The 19600-nt window shown below is 39.7% G+C and overlaps 1 protein-coding gene across 2 annotated transcripts in view; it reads left to right on the top strand.

Moving 5' to 3' along the window:
• Window positions 1–2598: 2598 nt before the first annotated feature.
• ITPR2 (inositol 1,4,5-trisphosphate receptor type 2) overlaps window positions 2599–19600 on the top strand; it is a 473043-nt gene continuing 456041 nt past the window's right edge. For both annotated transcript variants that reach the window (XM_070620853.1, XM_070620852.1), the window contains exon 1: window positions 2599–3172. In XM_070620853.1, the coding sequence (XP_070476954.1) occupies window positions 3081–3172 (92 nt within the window). In that variant the 5' untranslated portion in view covers window positions 2599–3080. The remainder of the gene's footprint in view (window positions 3173–19600) is intronic.

Here is a 19600-nt window from a genome sequence, read left to right as displayed (position 1 = left end):
TGCCACTCACACATGTGTACCTACACCACTCTACTATGTTGGCCAAGGGGGCAGATCAATATGGGGCCTTACAGGCCATGGAGACGCCTTTAGAATTTACTCTGAGATAGGAAGGCATTGCAGTGTTTTGAACAGAGACTTGATCTAACGTCTATTTTAACAGCAACAGTCCGGCTTCTGTGTTGAGAATAGATCATAAGGGTGCAAAGGTGTAAGCAGAGAGATCAGCAAAGAGTCTGTTGTAATCCAGGAGAGAGATGATGGAGGCATGACCCAGGATTGTAGGAGTGTTGAGAAAGAGTTGGATTTTGTTTATAGTTAGAACGCAGAGCTGACAGGATTTGCTGATGGATTGAGTGTGGCATGTGAGAGAAACAGAGGAGACAAAAAGGATGCCACAGTTTCTGAGTTGAGCAAATGGAATGATAGAGTTGCCATTATGGCTAAGGCTGAGAAGACACTTTTTTGTGTGTATGTGTGAAGAAGATTGGCCGTGAGCTAATATGCGTTGTCAATCCTTCTCATTTTACTTGAGGAAGATTGTTGCTGAGCTAACATCTGTGCCAGTCTTCCTGTCTTTTATGTAGGATGCAGCCATAGTGTGACCAGCGGTGCTAGGTCCATGGCCAGGACTGGAACATACAAACCTTGGGCTGCCAAAGCAGAATGCAGGAACTTAACCACTACGCCACAAGACTAGCCCCTGGGGAGATGCTTTTAGGGAAGCTTGGCTGCCATAGAAAGAGAGCCTGAATCTTTGGTGGTTGGCTGACCATCTTTGTCCTGCTGGTGCAGAAGAGTAACCAGATCCAGTCCTCAGACTACACTGGACACCTCAGTACGTGATGGGTGGTGGGGATGGGGTGAGGGGCAAGAAAGACATTGGACTTGAATACATGGCTTGAAGCTTGTATCTTTTCATTAGCATAAACAATCACTTACTTGTTTTATCATGTATTATTCACAGATAGTTTGCGCCTAGAGGAAACAAAGACTTTAACCAATAATTGTTGAACATCCATTGGATGTATAGCACTGGACTGTGCAATATGGGGAACCATAGAATATAATGCACAGATCCCTCGGATAAACAGAAACCTCTGTTTCCAAGGCCATCACCTTGTTCCATATCGAGCTTTGAAATAGCTCATATGTCTGATGTCCTAGAGGCTCCTGTCAGTAATGTCATTTGTGCAGAGAGAGGAGGGCTTCTATCATATAATAGGCATTTCTAAGCTGCTAAGTAGCATTTCCCAAAAGAGAACACAGAAGTTAAGAGAGAGCTGTCAGCTGCGTGGTAGCACAATGACTGGGTCTAGTTTATCTCAACACATACAGGCCTTGTGCTGGCATTTCCTGGATTCTGGAGCTAACACTCTTATTTTCCTCTATCCTGCAGCCTTTCTAAACACAAACGTTTGAATATTAAGCTTATTCTTTCATATTTCATTATGTGATTCTAAGTCTCAACCCAAACCATCTTTGGACTGTAAGACATATTTGAACCGTAAATTTAAATTTTGGTCAGTTGCACAATTTGGCACCCACCCTTCTGCACGCCCTGAGCTCCTCGGCCTTTCTGCAAACCTTGCTGTGCGGGGATTACTTAGTTGCAGTTCTTTGATAGTGTGGCTAGTGTCACAACCGTCGCGCAAAGTTTGCCTTCTTCGGGTCTTCTAGAAAGCGAGGGCAAAGGGCTTCAAAATGTTGTTACAAGATGAGGGCTACAAAAGCAACAGAGAAGCCCTGGAAAAGTGTCTCGCCGCCGGTTTCATTTATGACCACCGGAGCTTCAAGAGTCAGCAGCTTTAACCGTAAACAAACGAAGACTGTCAGGGACCAGTGACAGCGGGCTCCCGGAGGTGGAAGGTTAAACCTCGCCTTGCAGTTAAGGAAGCGCCGCAGGCGCGGCCTTGCAGTCTTAAGAGAAGGTTCCACCGCCAACGGTTGGCTACAAAAATTGCTGGCTCGGCCAAGTGACGTTCACCTCCCTGGAGGCTCGCGTCTACCTGGACATCTGCTGACGGGTCAAGTTTCACTAACGCCATATACTTGAGACAAAAACCAAAACTACATGCTCCAAATAGAGGCCTTAGTTCCTCGCTCTCTCCCTTCCTATTATCTTTCTTTACCATGTATTTATTTTTTATTTCTATTTCTTCCTTTACTTCAACACCTTCCTCTCCCTTCGTCAGCCGATTACCCAGCCCCACCCCACCCACTCCACCCCGGCTCCTCCTTTCCATCTCCAGGCGTCTCGCCGGCTCATTCCACCGCTCCGGTCCTTCACGCCCCTCCTCTCCCGTCACCGCTACTTCTCACCCTCCCTGCCCCCTTGAAGCTCCGGGAACGGGTCTCGACTCCGCCATCCTTCGCTTTCCCAGGCAGGGACTGTCACACCCGAGGGCCGGCCCCTCCAGGGCAGCTATACCGCCCTCGTCGCCCCTCCAGCGCCGCCGCGCGCTGCGTCTCCTCCCCGGCCCGCGCGGCCACAGCCGCGGCTGCCCGGGTGGCCCGGCCTCCCCAGCGTCGTCCCGCCCCCGTCCCGCTCCGCCCCCGGCCGCCGCTCCCTGATTGGCCTCCCGCCCCCTCCTCCCCAGGCGCCTCTCCTCCCCGGCGCCCAATGGGCACCACCACCTGGTCCAAAAATTCCCCCGAGGGGACCGAGGGGCTCTGCACCACCAGCTCCCGCGCGGCGGCGGTGACGGCCGCGGCGGGGCGCCGAGCGGGGAGGGGAGACGGAGGGGGAGCGGAGGAGGGAGGAGGAGGAGCAAAGGTGTTGGAGAGAAAACTTCTGAAAGGAACAGGAAACCTGCCGGGGAGGCGGCGGCTGCGGCTCTCGGGGTGCCCGGGCGGCGCACGGCGCGGGGTGTCTGCAGCGGCAGCTTCGCTCGTGGCCGGCTCCCCCGGCGCCGGGCAGGGCTGAGCCCCGACCCTCGGCCACTCGGGCAGTGCCCTCCGCCGCCGCTCTCGGCGCCGCCGTCGTGCGCTCCGCTCCGCCTCTGCCGCGGCGGCTCCCCGGAGAGGGCGGCCAGGGCGCAGAGAAGAGGAGGGACGTCTGCTCTGAAGCATGAAGCAGCATGTCTGATAAAATGTCCAGCTTCCTCTACATAGGGGACATCGTGTCCCTGTACGCGGAGGGCTCGGTCAACGGCTTCATCAGCACCCTGGGGTAAGCCGGGGGCGCGGGCTGGGCGGCGCTGCGCTCTGTCTCCTCGGAACCCATCCCGGTCCCTGCGGGCGCCGCCGCCGCGTCCTCCCGCGCGTGGCCGGGCTGCGGGGGCAGGCTCCGCGCCCGCGGACAGCGCCGTGCGCTCGGCTGGCTCGCAGGAAGCTGCCTGCGGAGGCAAGACTTTCTCAGCAACTTCGTAATCTCCAGCTCAGAGACACATCCGAAAAGGAGGAAGTGATTCAAAAGCCCTGAGACAGGCCCTGCGAAGAAGTCTTCGCTGGCTTCTCCACGGGTTGTTTTGATGAAAATGTTTGTTTTCTCTTAAAGGTGAAACAAAACACCTTTCTTCCCGGTCTTTGCTCGCTCCCGCTCTCGAGCCCTGTCTCTCCGTGCCGGGTTTGTAAGAGCAGTCGATGAAAGTCCTTGGCCTTGGACATGAAACTCGAGCGATGCGGTGAGCCAAAGTGTGGCTTTGCCCTGCGGGAGGAGCGCACTGTCCCCTCTTCGCCGAAGTAATTTCCTTTCGGCTTTGCCAAACGGGAACTCGCCCCGCCGTCAGGGGCAGCCCAGGGGCGTCCGCAGCGCTGTCCCCCTGAGAGCTCCCTGGCGGCCTCCTGGGTTCTAGAACTCAGACCTGCTGCCCTCCTTTCCAGGCCTTGGCCCACTGAAATCTTCAAGCTCTCCTGGAACTCGGCCAAGTGCAGGGCTCTTGAGATTCGACTTGATTTATGAATGGTGGAAATATATATATAAACATCACAGTGTGCTAGATGGTTAAGTAGGACTTCCTTGATTGCTAGTATTTTCTCTCTGTCCTGATTGTGAACACCAGTTCGCCGTTTCAATGCACACTGCAATATATTTTGATGCGCCCGTAGTTTTTTTGTTGCCTCGTGGTCTGTACTTGAGACACCCCAGCCTTAGAGGTTTCAGGCTGTGGAACTGGTGTTTCCACTCTTGGCTAGTCACTGTGTTCTGCTGTTGGGTTTTAGGACACATGACTTAGTATGCAGTTTCCCTGGACCGGGACTGCGAGCCACCGTGTAACGGAGTGGTGCTTGCTTGACACCGGACGTGGAAGTCACGAGTACTTCCACAGTTTCTGTTATTCGTGCATCTCCCTCCCCCATGGATGGAAGAAGATTTAATTTAGTCCCTTTAAGATCTCTGTTATTTTACTTGTGAAACTGAAGCGTGGAAGAAAAACCGTGTGGCAAGTGCTTATGCTGGGTTTGTAAATCAGGAGCTCCCAGTGGTTTCTGAGAGAATACTTAGTCTAAGTTCAGTTTGGGACCCCTAACAACATTTTGCAGATGAAGTCTGCTGCACTTCACCCTTCCGCTCTCTGGAGGAGGTGTGTGGACTGTGGTAGTTAAGCAAGAGGGGCTCCAGGGCCCGGACGCTTGGGGTCAGATCCTGGCTTCTGCACTTGTGCCCCTTGTGACCCTGGTCAGGTTACGTAATCACTCTTATCTCAGTTTCCTCAAGTCTAAAAATGGGAATAATAATGGTTTCTACCTTATAGGGTTGTGGTGGGGAAGAAATGAGTTAAGATATGTACACTGATCTGTGTGAAGCCTTAGCATGGTACCTGGCGCTTAATGAGCACTTGCTCATTATGTTAGCTGTTGTAATTATTGGTACCTTGGTGATTGCGAGCAATAGCTACAGTTGTGGGCAAAATAATAAAAAGGATTAGGAATAGAGTATAAAACCTATCTTAAATAAAAGGCCACGTTTTGCAGTGTCTTATTCAGCAAAGGTATGTGTTTGGGTAACTATGCACGGATAGGGCTGTAGTAGATGGTCAGTCAGGAAGCTACAACTTTAGCAGTTGTGGATTCTTTCCTGCTCATTTGAGAGATGGAGAAACTAGGAGGAAGAGAAAGGAAGTGACTTCCCCAAGAAACAGAGGACATTAACATTAGTGCCAAAAGCTGGAACTGTAACCGTCTCTCCAGATTCCCAGCCATGTGTGTGTTTCTTTGGTTACACATCATAGTCTTTAAGCCTTTAAGGTTGATCTTTAATGTAGCATATACATTTGTATAAATATTTCTTCTTTGTAGTCACTATTTCTAGTTGGTGTTTTGAAAGTTGAGTTTCCTTCGAATGTGTTTGTGCAGTGTTATTTTTCTGTTAACAAACTGAGTCTTGTTGAGGTTAGCGTGACAGGACCTCCGTGCAGCTTGATCCTAAGGTGAGGAAGGATCTTCAGAAATGCTGCCATTGGTGGAGTCTGGTGCTTTCACTGCATATTCCTTTTCTTTACTCTGTGGAACCGCATTACCCTCAGATTTTTTAGGGCTTATAAAGCTTGCAGGAGTATATGTCCCTGCCACATGAAATGTTATCTAGGTGGGGCAGCATCACCTACTTTATTAGCTTAGAATACAATTGGTAGATATTTTATTTTGCAAATTGGCTTTAGGGCTATGAAATCAAAGCAGCATGGCAGTTATAGTTTTTCATTATATTGTTGTAGGGTCATTATTTATTCACTTTCGGTAGCAAAGACGTGAAGTGCATACTTCACGTTGAATTTCCTTGATCTTCTATTAGTTGGAGATCTCTTGTCCTAGGTCTGCTGCTAATGAGCCGTGTGACCTTGATCGTATCATTTATTCTCTTTTTGTGTCAGTTTGCCTTTCTGGAGACTAAAGAGAGTATATGCTGTGCCCACTTCCCTGGGGTATGATAAAATTATGTGAATGAAAGAGACAGAAATGGAAGAGCCCAATTTTTTTTTTTCAGAAAGTTGCTAGGAAAATCCACGTTATACTTATATTTTTTGTGGTCCTTAAATTTCTTCAAAAAGTGTGTGAAATGTTAAAGTGAATCAGAGAGCTGGATTGGAGACATTGGCATTGTTATCTATTTAACCAAAATAGTTCGTTCCATCGTAATATTAAAAACTCAATGGAAGAGCTGAAAATTAAGCTTAAAGTTTCTGATTTCTATTTTAGCTCTTTATCTCTTTGGCGCTTTTGATAGCATGATGATTTTTCAAATTCAGCTTAAGAGGGTAGTTAATGAGAACGGAGTTCACAGAGCACTTCAAGGTAATTAATAGATATTTGCAAATAAGTTTTGTCCGATGTTAATATTTAGTGTGTCAGTAAGTTTGGGAAAACATACATTGTTAGTTTTTTTGCTTTTGGGAATTTTTGCAGTAAGGTAACAAATTCTTCAGCTGAAAAAAATCAAGAGTTTCACTATATGAGAGTTTAGCTGGCTCCTCTCAGGGGCCCTTCCAACTGGAAATGTGGAAGGATTTCCTTAGCCTCTGTGACCCTTTTAAGTTAGATTTCTCAGTCTGTGAGGAATTGGAATGCCCCGGTTGCAAAGATTTGCATTTCCCATTTTTCCTCCAGTTATCCTTTAACCAGTATTTACCTGATGTTTCTGAATCCTGAATTGTTGCAAACTGAAGTAGAGTATTGTTCTCTGAGCTTGTGTAGGTCCAAAACGGGCCTGGTTTGTATATTCTAACTTAATTTTTCATCTAAAGATCTATTTAGGAAACCCTTATATTGACTTAAGGAAAAGCTGCGTTAAATCCTATTGAATGAAGATGGTGAATGTATTTTAAATAAACAAATTTTTTGCTACTGGTACATTTTAGGGTTATAGTTTTTATTTTTCTTTTAAAAAGGAAGGAGGAAATTTTGGAATATGCTGTACAATTTCATATGCAGTATTGCTTGTCCCTTCCCTCTCCTTCATTTTCTTTATACTGGGATTTACTTCCCTGGTCATTACCACATCTAAGACTTTATATTTCTGAGTATATTAACTTGACCAATGGTCAGGTACCACACAGTAGACTCGGTGACAGATATATAACTCCTTCATTGTCGTTCTCCACTATCTGTTCTTGCATGGTTGAGAATGAGAAGTGTGCATGTGAGTATTTGTGTGTGTGTGTATGTCCATCTACATCTGTTTCAGGGATTGCTGCCTTTGGCTTGAGGTTTCTTCTCAGGGTCTACCAAGAATTGACACCCACTGGTTAAGGTCTCAGAAAATTGTCAGGTGACCACCCATTGATGCAAAGTATCATAATAGTCTCTTGGCCAGAGTGACAAAAGATTGGGGCCCTTATTTTTACTTCCTGCTTGGATTTTGGCCAGTTCAATGAACTTTTAAATTCTTTTGTTTCCATATTCAGTGATGGGCATCAGGTAGGGTGGTGGTGGTGTGTCACACAGTTTATAATTCTGGCTTTTTTCCTTAGATAAGCAAAACTGTGTAAATGCTTACGTTTTATTGTTTCCAATTATAGTGCCTTGAATTTCCCTTCCTGGTCTTTTTTTTCTGCTTAATGTTTTTGATATTTGAATGTTTTGCAGATTTGATTTGTTATCTTTTCTTTTTTTACTTTTTTAATTATGCTGTTCTTATCATAGTTTTAAGAATCTGCCCCTTAATAGGACTCATCAGTGGAGAGTCATAGATGAAGCAAGGAATGGTTATAGTCATTTCATTTTGTCATAATTTGTAAGTTACCTTTAGTATCTTCCAAATAGCACCTACCCAAGTAACAGCCATTATTTCCTGCTATAAGTAGATGTATAAACTTAGCCTTGTTTTGGCTGAGGCGTATGTTGTGACAAAAGTATCTAAAAATCCATTGGACGTTTGCATGCTCGTTGAGGGCGGGGGAAGAAGACAATATAATTTTGAATACTGAGTTGTTTTGGAAACTCTCAGTGTTGTAGTCACGTTATGGAACTTGAAATCAGCTCGAGTACAAAGACAGTTTCTAAAGTAGTGAACATAAAGTCTATTTTGAGCTGAAAGGTTGACTCTTTCTTAAGCTTAGCAGTCCTTCCATAAATAACATTGCAGCTTTTAGACCCTCTCTTGTGGAGAGCTTAGTCAGGTAAACAACCATCCCTCCTCAAGTGCCACTGACACTTGGCTTGGATAGAATAGAATTCAGAGGCAGCTGCTTGACCTCATTCTAGGTTTGACAGAAGCTGTTTTTTTTTTGCACTGGTAGCACTTTTCCTAATCACGTTTTCCCTTTGGAACTGTTGTTGTACAGATAGCATGTAGATAACTTACAGAATATAGACAGAATACTATAGACTCAAACTTTAAAACTTAAATTCCAGGCACAAGGTGTGTCTTCATGTATAAAGATAAAAGAAGAACAGTGGACTTTTATGACAAATTTGTAGCATAATAACAGAATGAATTTTACTCCTTTTTTTTTACATCAGACCCTGGTAATAGATCACCAGATTATAATCAGGGAAGTGAAACTTGAATGATCGTTCATTCATTCCTTTATTTAATGGAAAAAGCTGTGCCTTTCAAATGTATTGATTCCTCTTTTGTCGTTATCTTTCTACTCCTATGCAGATTTAGATGAGAAAGTTTTCAGTATATGCCTTTAGAAAACTATATTTCAAATAAAAAATATATAAAATAAGATAGGTGGAAAATAGTGAAAGAAAATAGAATAGCGTATTAACAGTGGTGACACTGCATGGTGCATGGATGGGTGATTTTCATTTTCATTTTCATTTTTTATCTCCTATATTTCTCAGATTCTACATATGTCTCTTTAACTATGCATCTATTACTTTTATAATCAGGAAAGTTAACTAAAATTAAAATAATGTTTTAAAGGACTTTTCGATTTTTTGCTACTGTTAGTTAACAATATTTATTTTAAAAAGCATGAATAGTTTTCCCGCTCATGGTCAGTGGAGGAGGAAAACCACAAACTAGGAAATGCATGTTGTTGAAATAGATGGTCATATGTTTACTGTAAATAAAGTTTATTCCTGGTTATTATTATGACTGGTTGATTTAACTTATGCAGTAAATATATAACCTTTTTTATTTTAGAAATCTGTTTACACATGTAAGAAGTACGTACTTTAGCATAGCTGACTTGCACATTTTAGTAATCTTGTTAGTCACTATCAAACTTTTATTGCCTGAGTCAGTTTCTATAGGCATTAGTTTGTGAGGCGTTTGTGTGTCTGTGTGTGATTGAAATCAATCACTTAAGTGTTTTTATTGAATATCTTTGAAATGAATGGATCAGCTTTCTCAAAATTCAAATCAATGATTGGTTAATAATAGCTATTTTATAGTTTATACCAACACCCACCCATAGGTCTCCAACCTTAAGTAAGAATAAGTTAAATTATCAGATTATTCAGAAAAACCCTTAATCATAAAATTAGAAATGTGTCCGCATCATGAATCAAGTCCATGTAACTTTCCTGGTAATGTGGTTTATGTGGAGCATGCTGCAGATTGAATCGTTAATTCATTCAACAAATATTTAATGAACCCTGACTATGTGCTGGGGATACAGTATGAAGAGACGTCAGCTATTAAGGTATTTTTAATCGTTATCTCAAAAACTCGAACTTCCTTTGAGAATTGTTAGTATGACACTTGGCTAGGATCTATGGGAGACACGAAGGCATTTGATGCCTTCTTTGCTCTCAGTGTCGTACAGGCCACAGGATCAGGAACTGGCTCTGTCTTTTTAGTCCTTGTGTCCTCAGCACCTCACACAATTCCTGGTACATAGTAGGTGTTGAATGAATATTTGTGAAATCAAGGTGGAAATAATTTAGTAATGGAAATAAGACTGGTATTGAATAACCACAACTTAAAGCAATTCTTTTCAAATCCCATAAAGATGATTAAAAACAGTATCATAGGGAGTCACCAGAAGATTCTTTCTTTCTGGCTGGTATGACCCAGAGAGGGCTTCCAGGAGGAGGTGATATTTGAGCTGAACTTTGAGGGATCATTAGGATGGATATTTGTCTTAAATCTATGCCCATAATTTGCTCATATATTCTTGGTACTTTTTCTTTCATTTAAAAAAAATTCAGTTAAATTTTACTGTCCTTTTTAATAGCTCCAAAAAAGCAAGCAAACAATTTGATATTATCGAGATATGCAAAAACAGAGTAATCTCAGAACATATTTTATGCTTATTTACCAAATATGAGAGCTTTAAATTTGGTTCAGACCCTCTGAGTTTATTTAGATAGCCTTCAATCCTTGTCAGGTATGTTAAGTTTACTGGGACCACAGATAATGAGGGCGGGACTATAAGCAGGGAATTTATACAATTTTTCCAGCTCCTTTGGGTATTCTATTTTTACTCCTTTCCTCCTTACTTCTCCCCATCCCCAGTGTTTCATAGTTTTTCTTCATTGTTCATGGACCTAAATAGAATCTTATAGATCCCTGGAAGCTTTGGCAATAAGGACAACTTTTCATCTAAAATAGTTCTAAATTTTTTTGCCTTATACTGCCTATGGATTGTTCAACACACACACACACACACTCCCACTTGGTATAGAATACCCTTCTGGTATGTATGGAGTCCACCATGCCCTCTTTTCTTTCTGGTGTTTCAACAAGTGATAAAGGCCATAGATAGATTCTTATGAATGCAGGAAAAGACGTAGGAAGTGAACAAAGCATAATCTATATTCATTTCTAAATTCTTAGAATTCAAACGTATGTCATTGAGGTTCTATTACTAAGGTTTTTGAGCCACTGTTAAAATATCATCATAGAAATCTCTCTGTGAAAAGTACAAAATGCTGGACTTTTATTATATATTAGTTGTCTAAAACAATTTCTCAACAGAGTCTTAGAGAAAACTTAGGTCTTTGATTAAGTAATTCCTGATATCTAGCTGTCCAAGACCTTGTGGTAATGACTAATTTTGAAACAATCACTATGAGCAGACACTACTGTTCTCCACATATTATCTCCTATTGAAAAGAGGATTGTTTAAATTATGTAAGAAATTATATGGTCATCAGAGCTAAATGTAAGAGCCCAAACAAACAAACAATTCCCGAAAAACCCAACAAAAACCAAAATTGGGTTAAAAAGTTGTTGATTAACTTTTCTAGTGGCAAATCAAAGTGTATTATTTGTAAAAATTTCAGAGAATAAAATTCTCTCCAACTTGGGTTTCAACTCACATTTAGTTAAATTATTTGCAAGCCTTATATTAAATTGTCTTGGAACTCTTGAAAAATAATCTATAGGTGTCTCTTGCTATCCTAATTCTCACTATCTGATCTCAAAAGCCCAGAAGATTTGGAAAGCAAAGGATACTTGTATATCACTTTGCCCACATGGATAAAGCTTAAGAATTGAAAGACTATATTATATTAGAAGTAAGTTTCTTTTGTTTGTAAGCTACAGAAACCATCTCTGGCTAGCTTAAGCAAAGAAGGAAATTTATTATAAGGATACTGGAGGAGCTCCAAGAAGTTGAATGATGAGCTGAACAATTCAGCATTAAGAAAGGCAGAAACTCAGGGCTGCTGTGGGAATCGCCATAGCAAAACCTTCTCCCTGGGCCTGCTGTTTACTTTACTTGGATCAGGAATTCCTATACTGTGTGACTCTTTTCTTCAATTTCAAAATACAGAGTGATAAAATTTGGCCCCACTTGGGTCATTCACTTATGTCCGTGAAGGGAAGTCACAGTGCCAGATCCGATTATCAGGGAAATCACTGTGAGCAGGGCTCCGATTTCTGCCTGCTTCTAGGGAAGTGTGATGTGGAGGAAAGAGAGCAAAGAAGACCTGGGCATGAGCTTAGATGTCACTGATTAGTAGATAATTTAACAGTAACTTCTTAGTGCATTTAAAATAAATTGTGGTAAAATATACGTAACATAAAATTTACCATCTTAACCATTTTTAAGTGTAAAATTCAGTGGTATTAGGACATTCACAATGTTAGGCAACCATCACCACTATCTATTTCCAGAACTTTTTCATCATCCCAAAGAGAAACTCTGTTCCTTTTTTACATCAACTCCCCATTCTCTCCAACCCCTCCAACCCCTAATCTACTTTCTGTCTCTATGAATTTACCTATTGTAAGTGCCTTATGTAGGAGGAATCATACAATATTTGTCCTTTTGTGTCTGGCTAATTTCACTTAGCATAATGTTTTCGGGATTCTTCCGTGTTGTAGCATGGATCAGAACTCCCTTTTTGTTGCTGAATAATAATCTGTTGTAAGGATACAGCACATTGTGTTTATCCATTCCTCAGTTGATGGACATTTGGGTTGTTTCCACTTTTTGACTATTATGAATAATGCTATGAATATTTGTGTACAAGTTTCTATGTGGACATATGTTCTTAGTTCTTTTGGCTATATACCTAGCAGTGAAATTGCTGGGTCATATGGTAACATATTCAACATTTTGCCCCAGCCTTTCCTAGTCTCCCTACCTTGCTCTACCTTTTTTTTTATTCTGTCTTACTACATATAGTATAATATACTATTTATTGTATCTATTGTTTATCATCTGTGTACCTCTGGTAGAATGTGAGCTCTTTGAAGACAAGGATCTTTTGTTTTGTCAGTGAGTATCTCAGGCGCTTGGCTCCATAAATATTTATTGAATGAATATTTGTTGAATTAGGATATACATATTCTCAAATCTCTAAGTAGCTGTTAACATCCGTTCTTCTCTGGAAAAAATTCAGTGTAGTTGTTCTTATTTATAAAAGTATTTTGAGAATCCATATAGGTAGTTCTTTTAAAGTGAATGAAAGTTGTCATTGGATTTATGGTGCCATTAAAGTCTTGCCGTAATAGGTACTTGAATCATCTCTTGGGTCGGATCTATGCACCTACCTAGCCTAACGTGTGATAAAACTTACAGCCTGGAAAAAATAATGTATGTAGCCTTATTTAATGGTTTGCATGATATAGCCATGTTAAAAGAAAGATATTTCTGAAAGTTCAGTTTTGTTTTTGTGTGTGCAGAGTAAATTTGTCAGCATTTGTGAGTCCATTTCTTAATTTAGATCAGCCATTTGTATTAGTGGATAATACATAATACATCCATGGAGGCATTTTGTGCTTTAACTGCGCTTGGCGGAAAAGTTTAGTTGGAAATAATTTGTCGATATGAAACCAGAGAGTATTTGGGGTATTTATAGAACTTCAGAAAAATAGAAGAGGGCATATGACAATTTGTAATTTTTATTTTTGAAATTTAGGAATAAGTGTCTGGAAAAGGATAGGCATTTAAATATAAGTTGAGGGGGACAAATAGTCAGTATTTTGTTGTTCATTAATTTTTATTCCGTCTATTGACTAAGTCTACTATGACGTGCTTTGCCTCAGGCTTATACGAGAAGATACGCGTTTGGCCATTCTCTTTAAGAACCTGAAATTCCCCAGTGTTGTGATTCACCCTTATTCTTGGAATCCTCACTGGTAGAAATGTACAAATGAGAACTTCTTTGAGAGTGTATTTGCGTATAGGACAGAGAAATAAAGTGAAAAAATAGAGGTATGTACAAATTACAAAATAATTTAAAAAAGTAAAACAATGTCATTCTGTTCCCTCTAGTTCTAACATGCTATGATTCTCTATGACAGATGTTTAAAAATGTAGTGTCTTTAGAAAAGTAATTTTGAGATGAGAGAAAATATTTTCAGAGTTTTGCTTCATTTCTGTAACATCCAAATTAATCCAATTGAAGTATATCATACCAAGAAAAGACAGTGACTTAAAAAATCTATTTCCAAATTACCAAACACGGTTACATTAGGAATCCAAAGTAAGTTAATGATTTAAGGACTAGTTACTTGTGTTTGGCTAAAGTGTTCAAGGTCATTGCTAATATCAGGGACATAACTACTTAAACATTTGCATTTCAAGTAGATTTTTGGCTTCTACCAGTTGTTTTCAAAGAGGGTAATTTCAGTCCTGATTTGTTAAAATAGGCTGGGAAAGTGAAGAAAGGAATTTAGTTGTACTTGGGGCTTTATAGTTGTGGCTAGAAATGGTAAATATTATGACATTTTAAGTGAAATCAAAACTCATTGTCAATGAAAGTTTAGTTATTTAAAACTTTGCTAAATTAAACCATCTCTAGGATTAATGACAAATGAGAAATGGGCCTTTGTTACCTTTCTTCCCTATTAACCTGGCAGGACATGATTTAATAGTTGAGTTCTAATTCTAAACCCATGAGAAGAATGAGCTTCCTTTCCGTATCAGTACAAATGAAGTCATTGTTATCTGATGGGTGAAACCAAGTGCTTATTTCCAAAGTCTTAGCCACTAAAGAATCTTCTAGAAAGTCTTTGAAATATTATCAAATTGCAAGTATATAAACACTATGTTAATTATTGGAGAATCTGGATAAAGAATTGCTTAGGCAAATTGTCATGTAGAACTTTTGAGAGGCAGTAATTACCCTGGCAATAGATATCCATAAGTTATGCTATAAACATTTTCTAAAGAGTAGATCAACATTCATATTGCACATTTTTTTCAAAATGGAAGTATAATGAATATAATAAACTCTAAAGAATTAATATCAACTGCATCGTTTAGTTTGAACCCTATTTAACTTATAAAAATGCATATTAATTTCCATTTCTATGTCAGGGACTACTCGTTATTCCCTTGCATTCATTTACCCCTTCTTCCATACTAACAGAAGTACTTGTTTGTGGGTGCCCAGAACAAAGACCACATTTTCTGGCTTCCCTTGCAGCCAGGTGTGGCCACAGACTGTGTTTTGTGGTCATGCCTTTAAGAGAGGCTTCTGCCAGCGCCACCCCCCCCCCCCCCCCCCCCGACCCCCGTTCAGCTATTTGTCATTTGGTCAGGGAAGACACCGTCTTGAACCATGCTGATGAGGCCAATACATTAGGAATAACAGAAAAATGAATCTGTTCTCTGGATGTCCTCCAATCCTGGCTCTACTCTATTCTGACAGAAGATGAAACTAAATGGACAGACAAGGGCTAGATCGTGTATTCCCCATTAGGCAAGGTGAAGCTGTTGAAGGATTTTTAAGTGGGAGAATGGAATGATCAGGTTTTGATCCAGGAAGATCAGGCAGTGAGTGGTAAAGAGAAAGAAGAGGAGAGGCTGCAAGTGGTAGGCATGGGAGGAATCAGGGTGATGCATGAAGGCAGCCTGAATCAAGAGGCTGTAGTGAGGATGAAAAGTAGCTTGTCATCAGAATCATTGAAGAGACAATATCTTTGTTTAGCGTTTCACTTAAGACTTAAAAGATTTACGGATTAAAATACTCTTTGTTACTATTGAGGCTTTATCACTTTTAAAAAAACAGAACATAGACACTTAAAAGAAGTTTCTCTTCCATTTGCTTACATTTGGATAAAATGTCATTAAGCCCAGCATAACTTCAGGCTTTCCAGGGTTCTCAGCTACAAGCCTCATCTTGTCCCATGCTCCCTTCCTCTGCTGTCTGCTTCAGGCACAATGCCTTTTTTTTTCTTTTTTAGTTGCACAAACATTCCGAGCTCCCTCTTACCGCAGGGCCTTTTCACATGTTTTTTTCCTCTGTCTGGTAGGTTTCCCTTCTTAACGCACATGCCTTTCACTAATTAATACCTATTTATCATTCAGATTTCAGCTCTGGTGACTCTTCTGCAGTGATTTTTTCCTGATCTCCCAGACTGTGTGAGCTCCCTTTGCTATATATATGCTCAGACAGCACTATATCCTTTTCCTTTAGAAAATTCATCACAGTTGTAGTGTTAATTTTACTTCTATTTCTATGATTATTGGTTATGTTTGCTTCTCCCACTAGACTTAATCTCTGTAAGGGCAGAGACTGGGTCTGGTTTTGTTCACAGTTTTGTCCCCTATACCTCGCACAGTATCTGTCACATAGTAGGTACTCAAGAAATATGTTGAATGAACGAATAATATTTTAGCATAATGGTTGAGAGGAGGATGGGTTTTTGATTCAGACAACCCTGGTTTCAAATTAGGACTCTACTCTTTCTCATGGGATGACCTTACTTAATAGTGAGAACCTCTGTTTCTTTCTCTGTGAAGTGGGATTATTGCTTAGTTTATAGTAGTGCCATGAGATTAGTTAACATATGTAAAACACTTAATAAGCATCAGGCACCTAAGTATTAAATAGGTGGAAACCATTATTATTACTTTTACTATTATATCTGACAAATCAACCTGAGTCTCTTTTTGGAAGATTGGCTAAGTTTCACTTGCACTGATGTTAACAGTTCTGCTGTATTATGTTTATAAAATTTTGCAGTAAACCAGTTTTTAAGCTGGTATTTGTTTAGTCGGCTGTTCAAAGGCACACTGCCTTATCTATTATTTATTTTGGTTTGGGATTTTTTTTTCTTCCTCACTTTGATAGTGCGCCTTACTAAACTGCAAGCACTTAAATTTATCTTTTGTTAGTGGTTTGATGCATGCTATCCTTTTGATGTAATGCAAACACCTGAAGTGTATCAACATTAGTAATAACCTTAGAATTGCTTGGTATATGTATGCCATATCTTCCTTGATTTAGAATTTTCAAGTCTTGTTATATTTTAAAGCCAACATGTTATTTTAGTTGCTAACATTTTTTCCCTGCTAGAACATAGTGGTAAAAGGAAACAATTTTGTTTTATTTATTGAGACAAAAACAAATGTTTGCTTTGCAGCCATTAGAATAGAGGTTTTGCACAACTTTCCACTGGACAGCTGGTGCTACTGTCCCTTCTCTGAAGTTTCCTATTGGCCAAGAATTCCAGTTGAACTTCTGTGACTGTTAGAGAGATTAGCAAAAACATTTATCTAATTTGGGTATAATCAGTTTACAAATAAACACATTTGTCTTGGATAATCTTGTCAAATTTTAAAAATGACTCATCAAATTATCATGGTTACTTATCTTGGGAATTCTAATGATTTTTAAACAAAATTATAGGGATCTGAAAGGCACTGAGAGTATAAACTTACTCCTGCCTCTTAGATATACCTAATGAACAAAATTGTGCAGGCTCTAGCCTTTTTTCAGTTAAGCCATAAAAGGAGATTTTCCTATTTACGGGATCTTAGTATACGTGTGCACACAAACTATTGAAATACCTTTAAAAATTAAAGCATTGAAAAATACTTAAAAAACCCCTCCACTTTGCAGACTCTTGTTTGAAAATTTTTCTATGAGAAGATAGTTCCTTTTATCTGACATAAATTCCTATGGTGCAGTTTACACCAGTTTGCTCTTTCTAGTCAATTGGAGCAACTGGTAATGGAGAAGAGCTTGGAAAATGCCACATTCCTTCTTAGGACAGAGAACTAGTGAATTTGAAGACCATTTATTAATCAGGATGGTTTTTGGTTGCAAGAAACAGAAAACCCAATTGGAACAATTGTCAGCAAAGAAGAGAACTTTGTGATCCAGGTAACTGAAAAGTCTAGGCATGGCTTGTTACAGACTTTCTGTTTCTCCTTGATTTTATCGTCAGTGTCGGTCCCGTCCTCAGGCAGACCTCTGCCCACCGTGGCAGCATGGCTGCTAGCAGCTTCAGCCTTAGAGAACCCTATCCTCTTATACACAGAGCTGAAAAGAGAGTGTCTCGTTTCCTCAAACTCCAGAAGTACTGCAGTCATCGCTATTGCAATGACTAGGATAACGGTCCCATCTTCAGCCAAACTCTGCGGCCGGGGGATGAGATGCTCTGATTACGGAGGTGACATCATCTTGCTCTGAGTGGGCGAAGAAGAACCCTTCTCCCTTCTTCCGTCAGGGCTCTGTTGCCAGAAGGAAGGCAGTGCATGTTGAAAAGGCAAGGACAACAGGTGTCCACTACAGCCAGATAGGATCACCCCTCAGCCTCCACAAAGCCACATTTCCTATGTCCTTACAGTGAGCTTTTCAAATGTGAAGCCCTTCATTATTTTTGGTTCTTATGTGAGACTGTTTCCTTTCCAGTTTACTACTTTTGGACTTTATATTAGCACTGTTTCAGGTGGAGTTAACTTCCTGATGAAAAGAATTATCTGAGTATTTTTACATGCCATAGTAAAGCTTCCATAGTGTGGTCTGGTCTCAACTTTTCTTTGGCATCAGCTCATAATGGAAAGGATTCCCAGGAAATCAGGGGTGGGGGGTCAAAAGGGAAGGCAGCAGTTTATTGTTTGTAAATGATACCCCAATAATGTTGATACAAAATGAAAAAAGAGAGGGGAGTTTATGAAACATACTTTTTCAAAATGAGTACATCATTTACAAGCACATGAATAAACATGCTTTGATAAATGAATCTCATCTGTGAAAGTATACACATTCAAATCTCTATTCTCACAGTAAACCTAATTGTGAATGAATTTGCTTTTAGTGTAGATAGCTTCTGTTTCAACACAAGTAGCTTATCTATTTTATGGAATAGTTGTGGTGGCTTATGTGTATACGATGTACATGAATTAATTATGATGGAGATGTGTACAAAGCAGGGTGTAATATAAGCAGGATTTAAAATACAAATTTTAAAATTAGAAAATCATTAACTTATATCTCAAAAATTAGAAAATTTTGTTGTTAAAATGCTTTTAATGAAAAATTCCCCTGGTAAAACAAATACATTTTGTGCTAGAGCTAGATATGAATTATAATTCCTAATTAATATGTAATATTTGAAATGTGACCTCTGTGTAACCTTTCCGGAAATGACACAGTAAATTTTTCCAGGTCTTAAAAGTCAGTATCTTCAACTCTTTTTTTTCTATCTTAAATATTTGAAACTCAAATCTCTTTCGAACTATTGAAGAAATTGGTTGATTATGATACGACTATCTGGAAATTGTATTTAACTTCAAGGTTGAAGTCACACCATTGAATAAATAGATGTTTGATAATGAGTTTTTAAAGGTAATATGGATTTTGGAGAGAGCTGTTCAACTGCTTAGATTTGAATTCTTTTCTACCCTGAGGAGGTTCTAAGAACTTGGACAAATCATTTACTCTGTGAATTCAGCTTCACATCTTCAAATTGGGAGTACTAATAATACTTATCTTCTGTTGCTCAGTGGTCCTTTGCGGGTATGAAAGGATGTTATACCTCTGTGAGTATTTGGAAAGCTATACTGGTACATGTTAGATGTTTTAAAAATTATTATTATTTTTTCTTTTTTAATGATAAAGTCATCAGGAGGTCACCTAAACCTATTAGCAGGAGTTGAATCATATTACATATTTTAATATCAATGGCTTATTTTTCCGGATTTGCTATAATTTGAAAAGCAGGAAAATGTTTCCTCTGTAGCAGTGATGCAAATAAAAAGCAAATGTTGAATTAGTTACATAACTCAACATTTTCTTGCTTTTATTTTGTGTTTATTGATAAAGGATCCTAGTATTTGAAAAAGAAAAATAATTTATTTTAGTTATACACGTAATTAAATATCTTGTTTTAGGCAGTGGTTTTAAAACTGCTCTCCAAATATCAACTTATTCCATTTCAACAGATCAATCATGATATTAAGGTATCCTTTTGTTCTTTATTATTATTATTATTATTTTAATTTGAAACACAAGAGAGGAGATGAGACATGGATTTAAGATTTGTTGATTGTTAAAAAAAAAAAGCCTGGTCAAGCTA

Source organism: Equus przewalskii, chromosome 5 (assembly GCF_037783145.1).
Source record: "Equus przewalskii isolate Varuska chromosome 5, EquPr2, whole genome shotgun sequence".
Taxonomy (NCBI): Eukaryota; Metazoa; Chordata; class Mammalia; order Perissodactyla; family Equidae; genus Equus; species Equus przewalskii.
The sequence above is the reverse complement of the archived record's forward strand: the minus strand, read 5'-3'. Positions and strand labels throughout refer to the sequence as shown.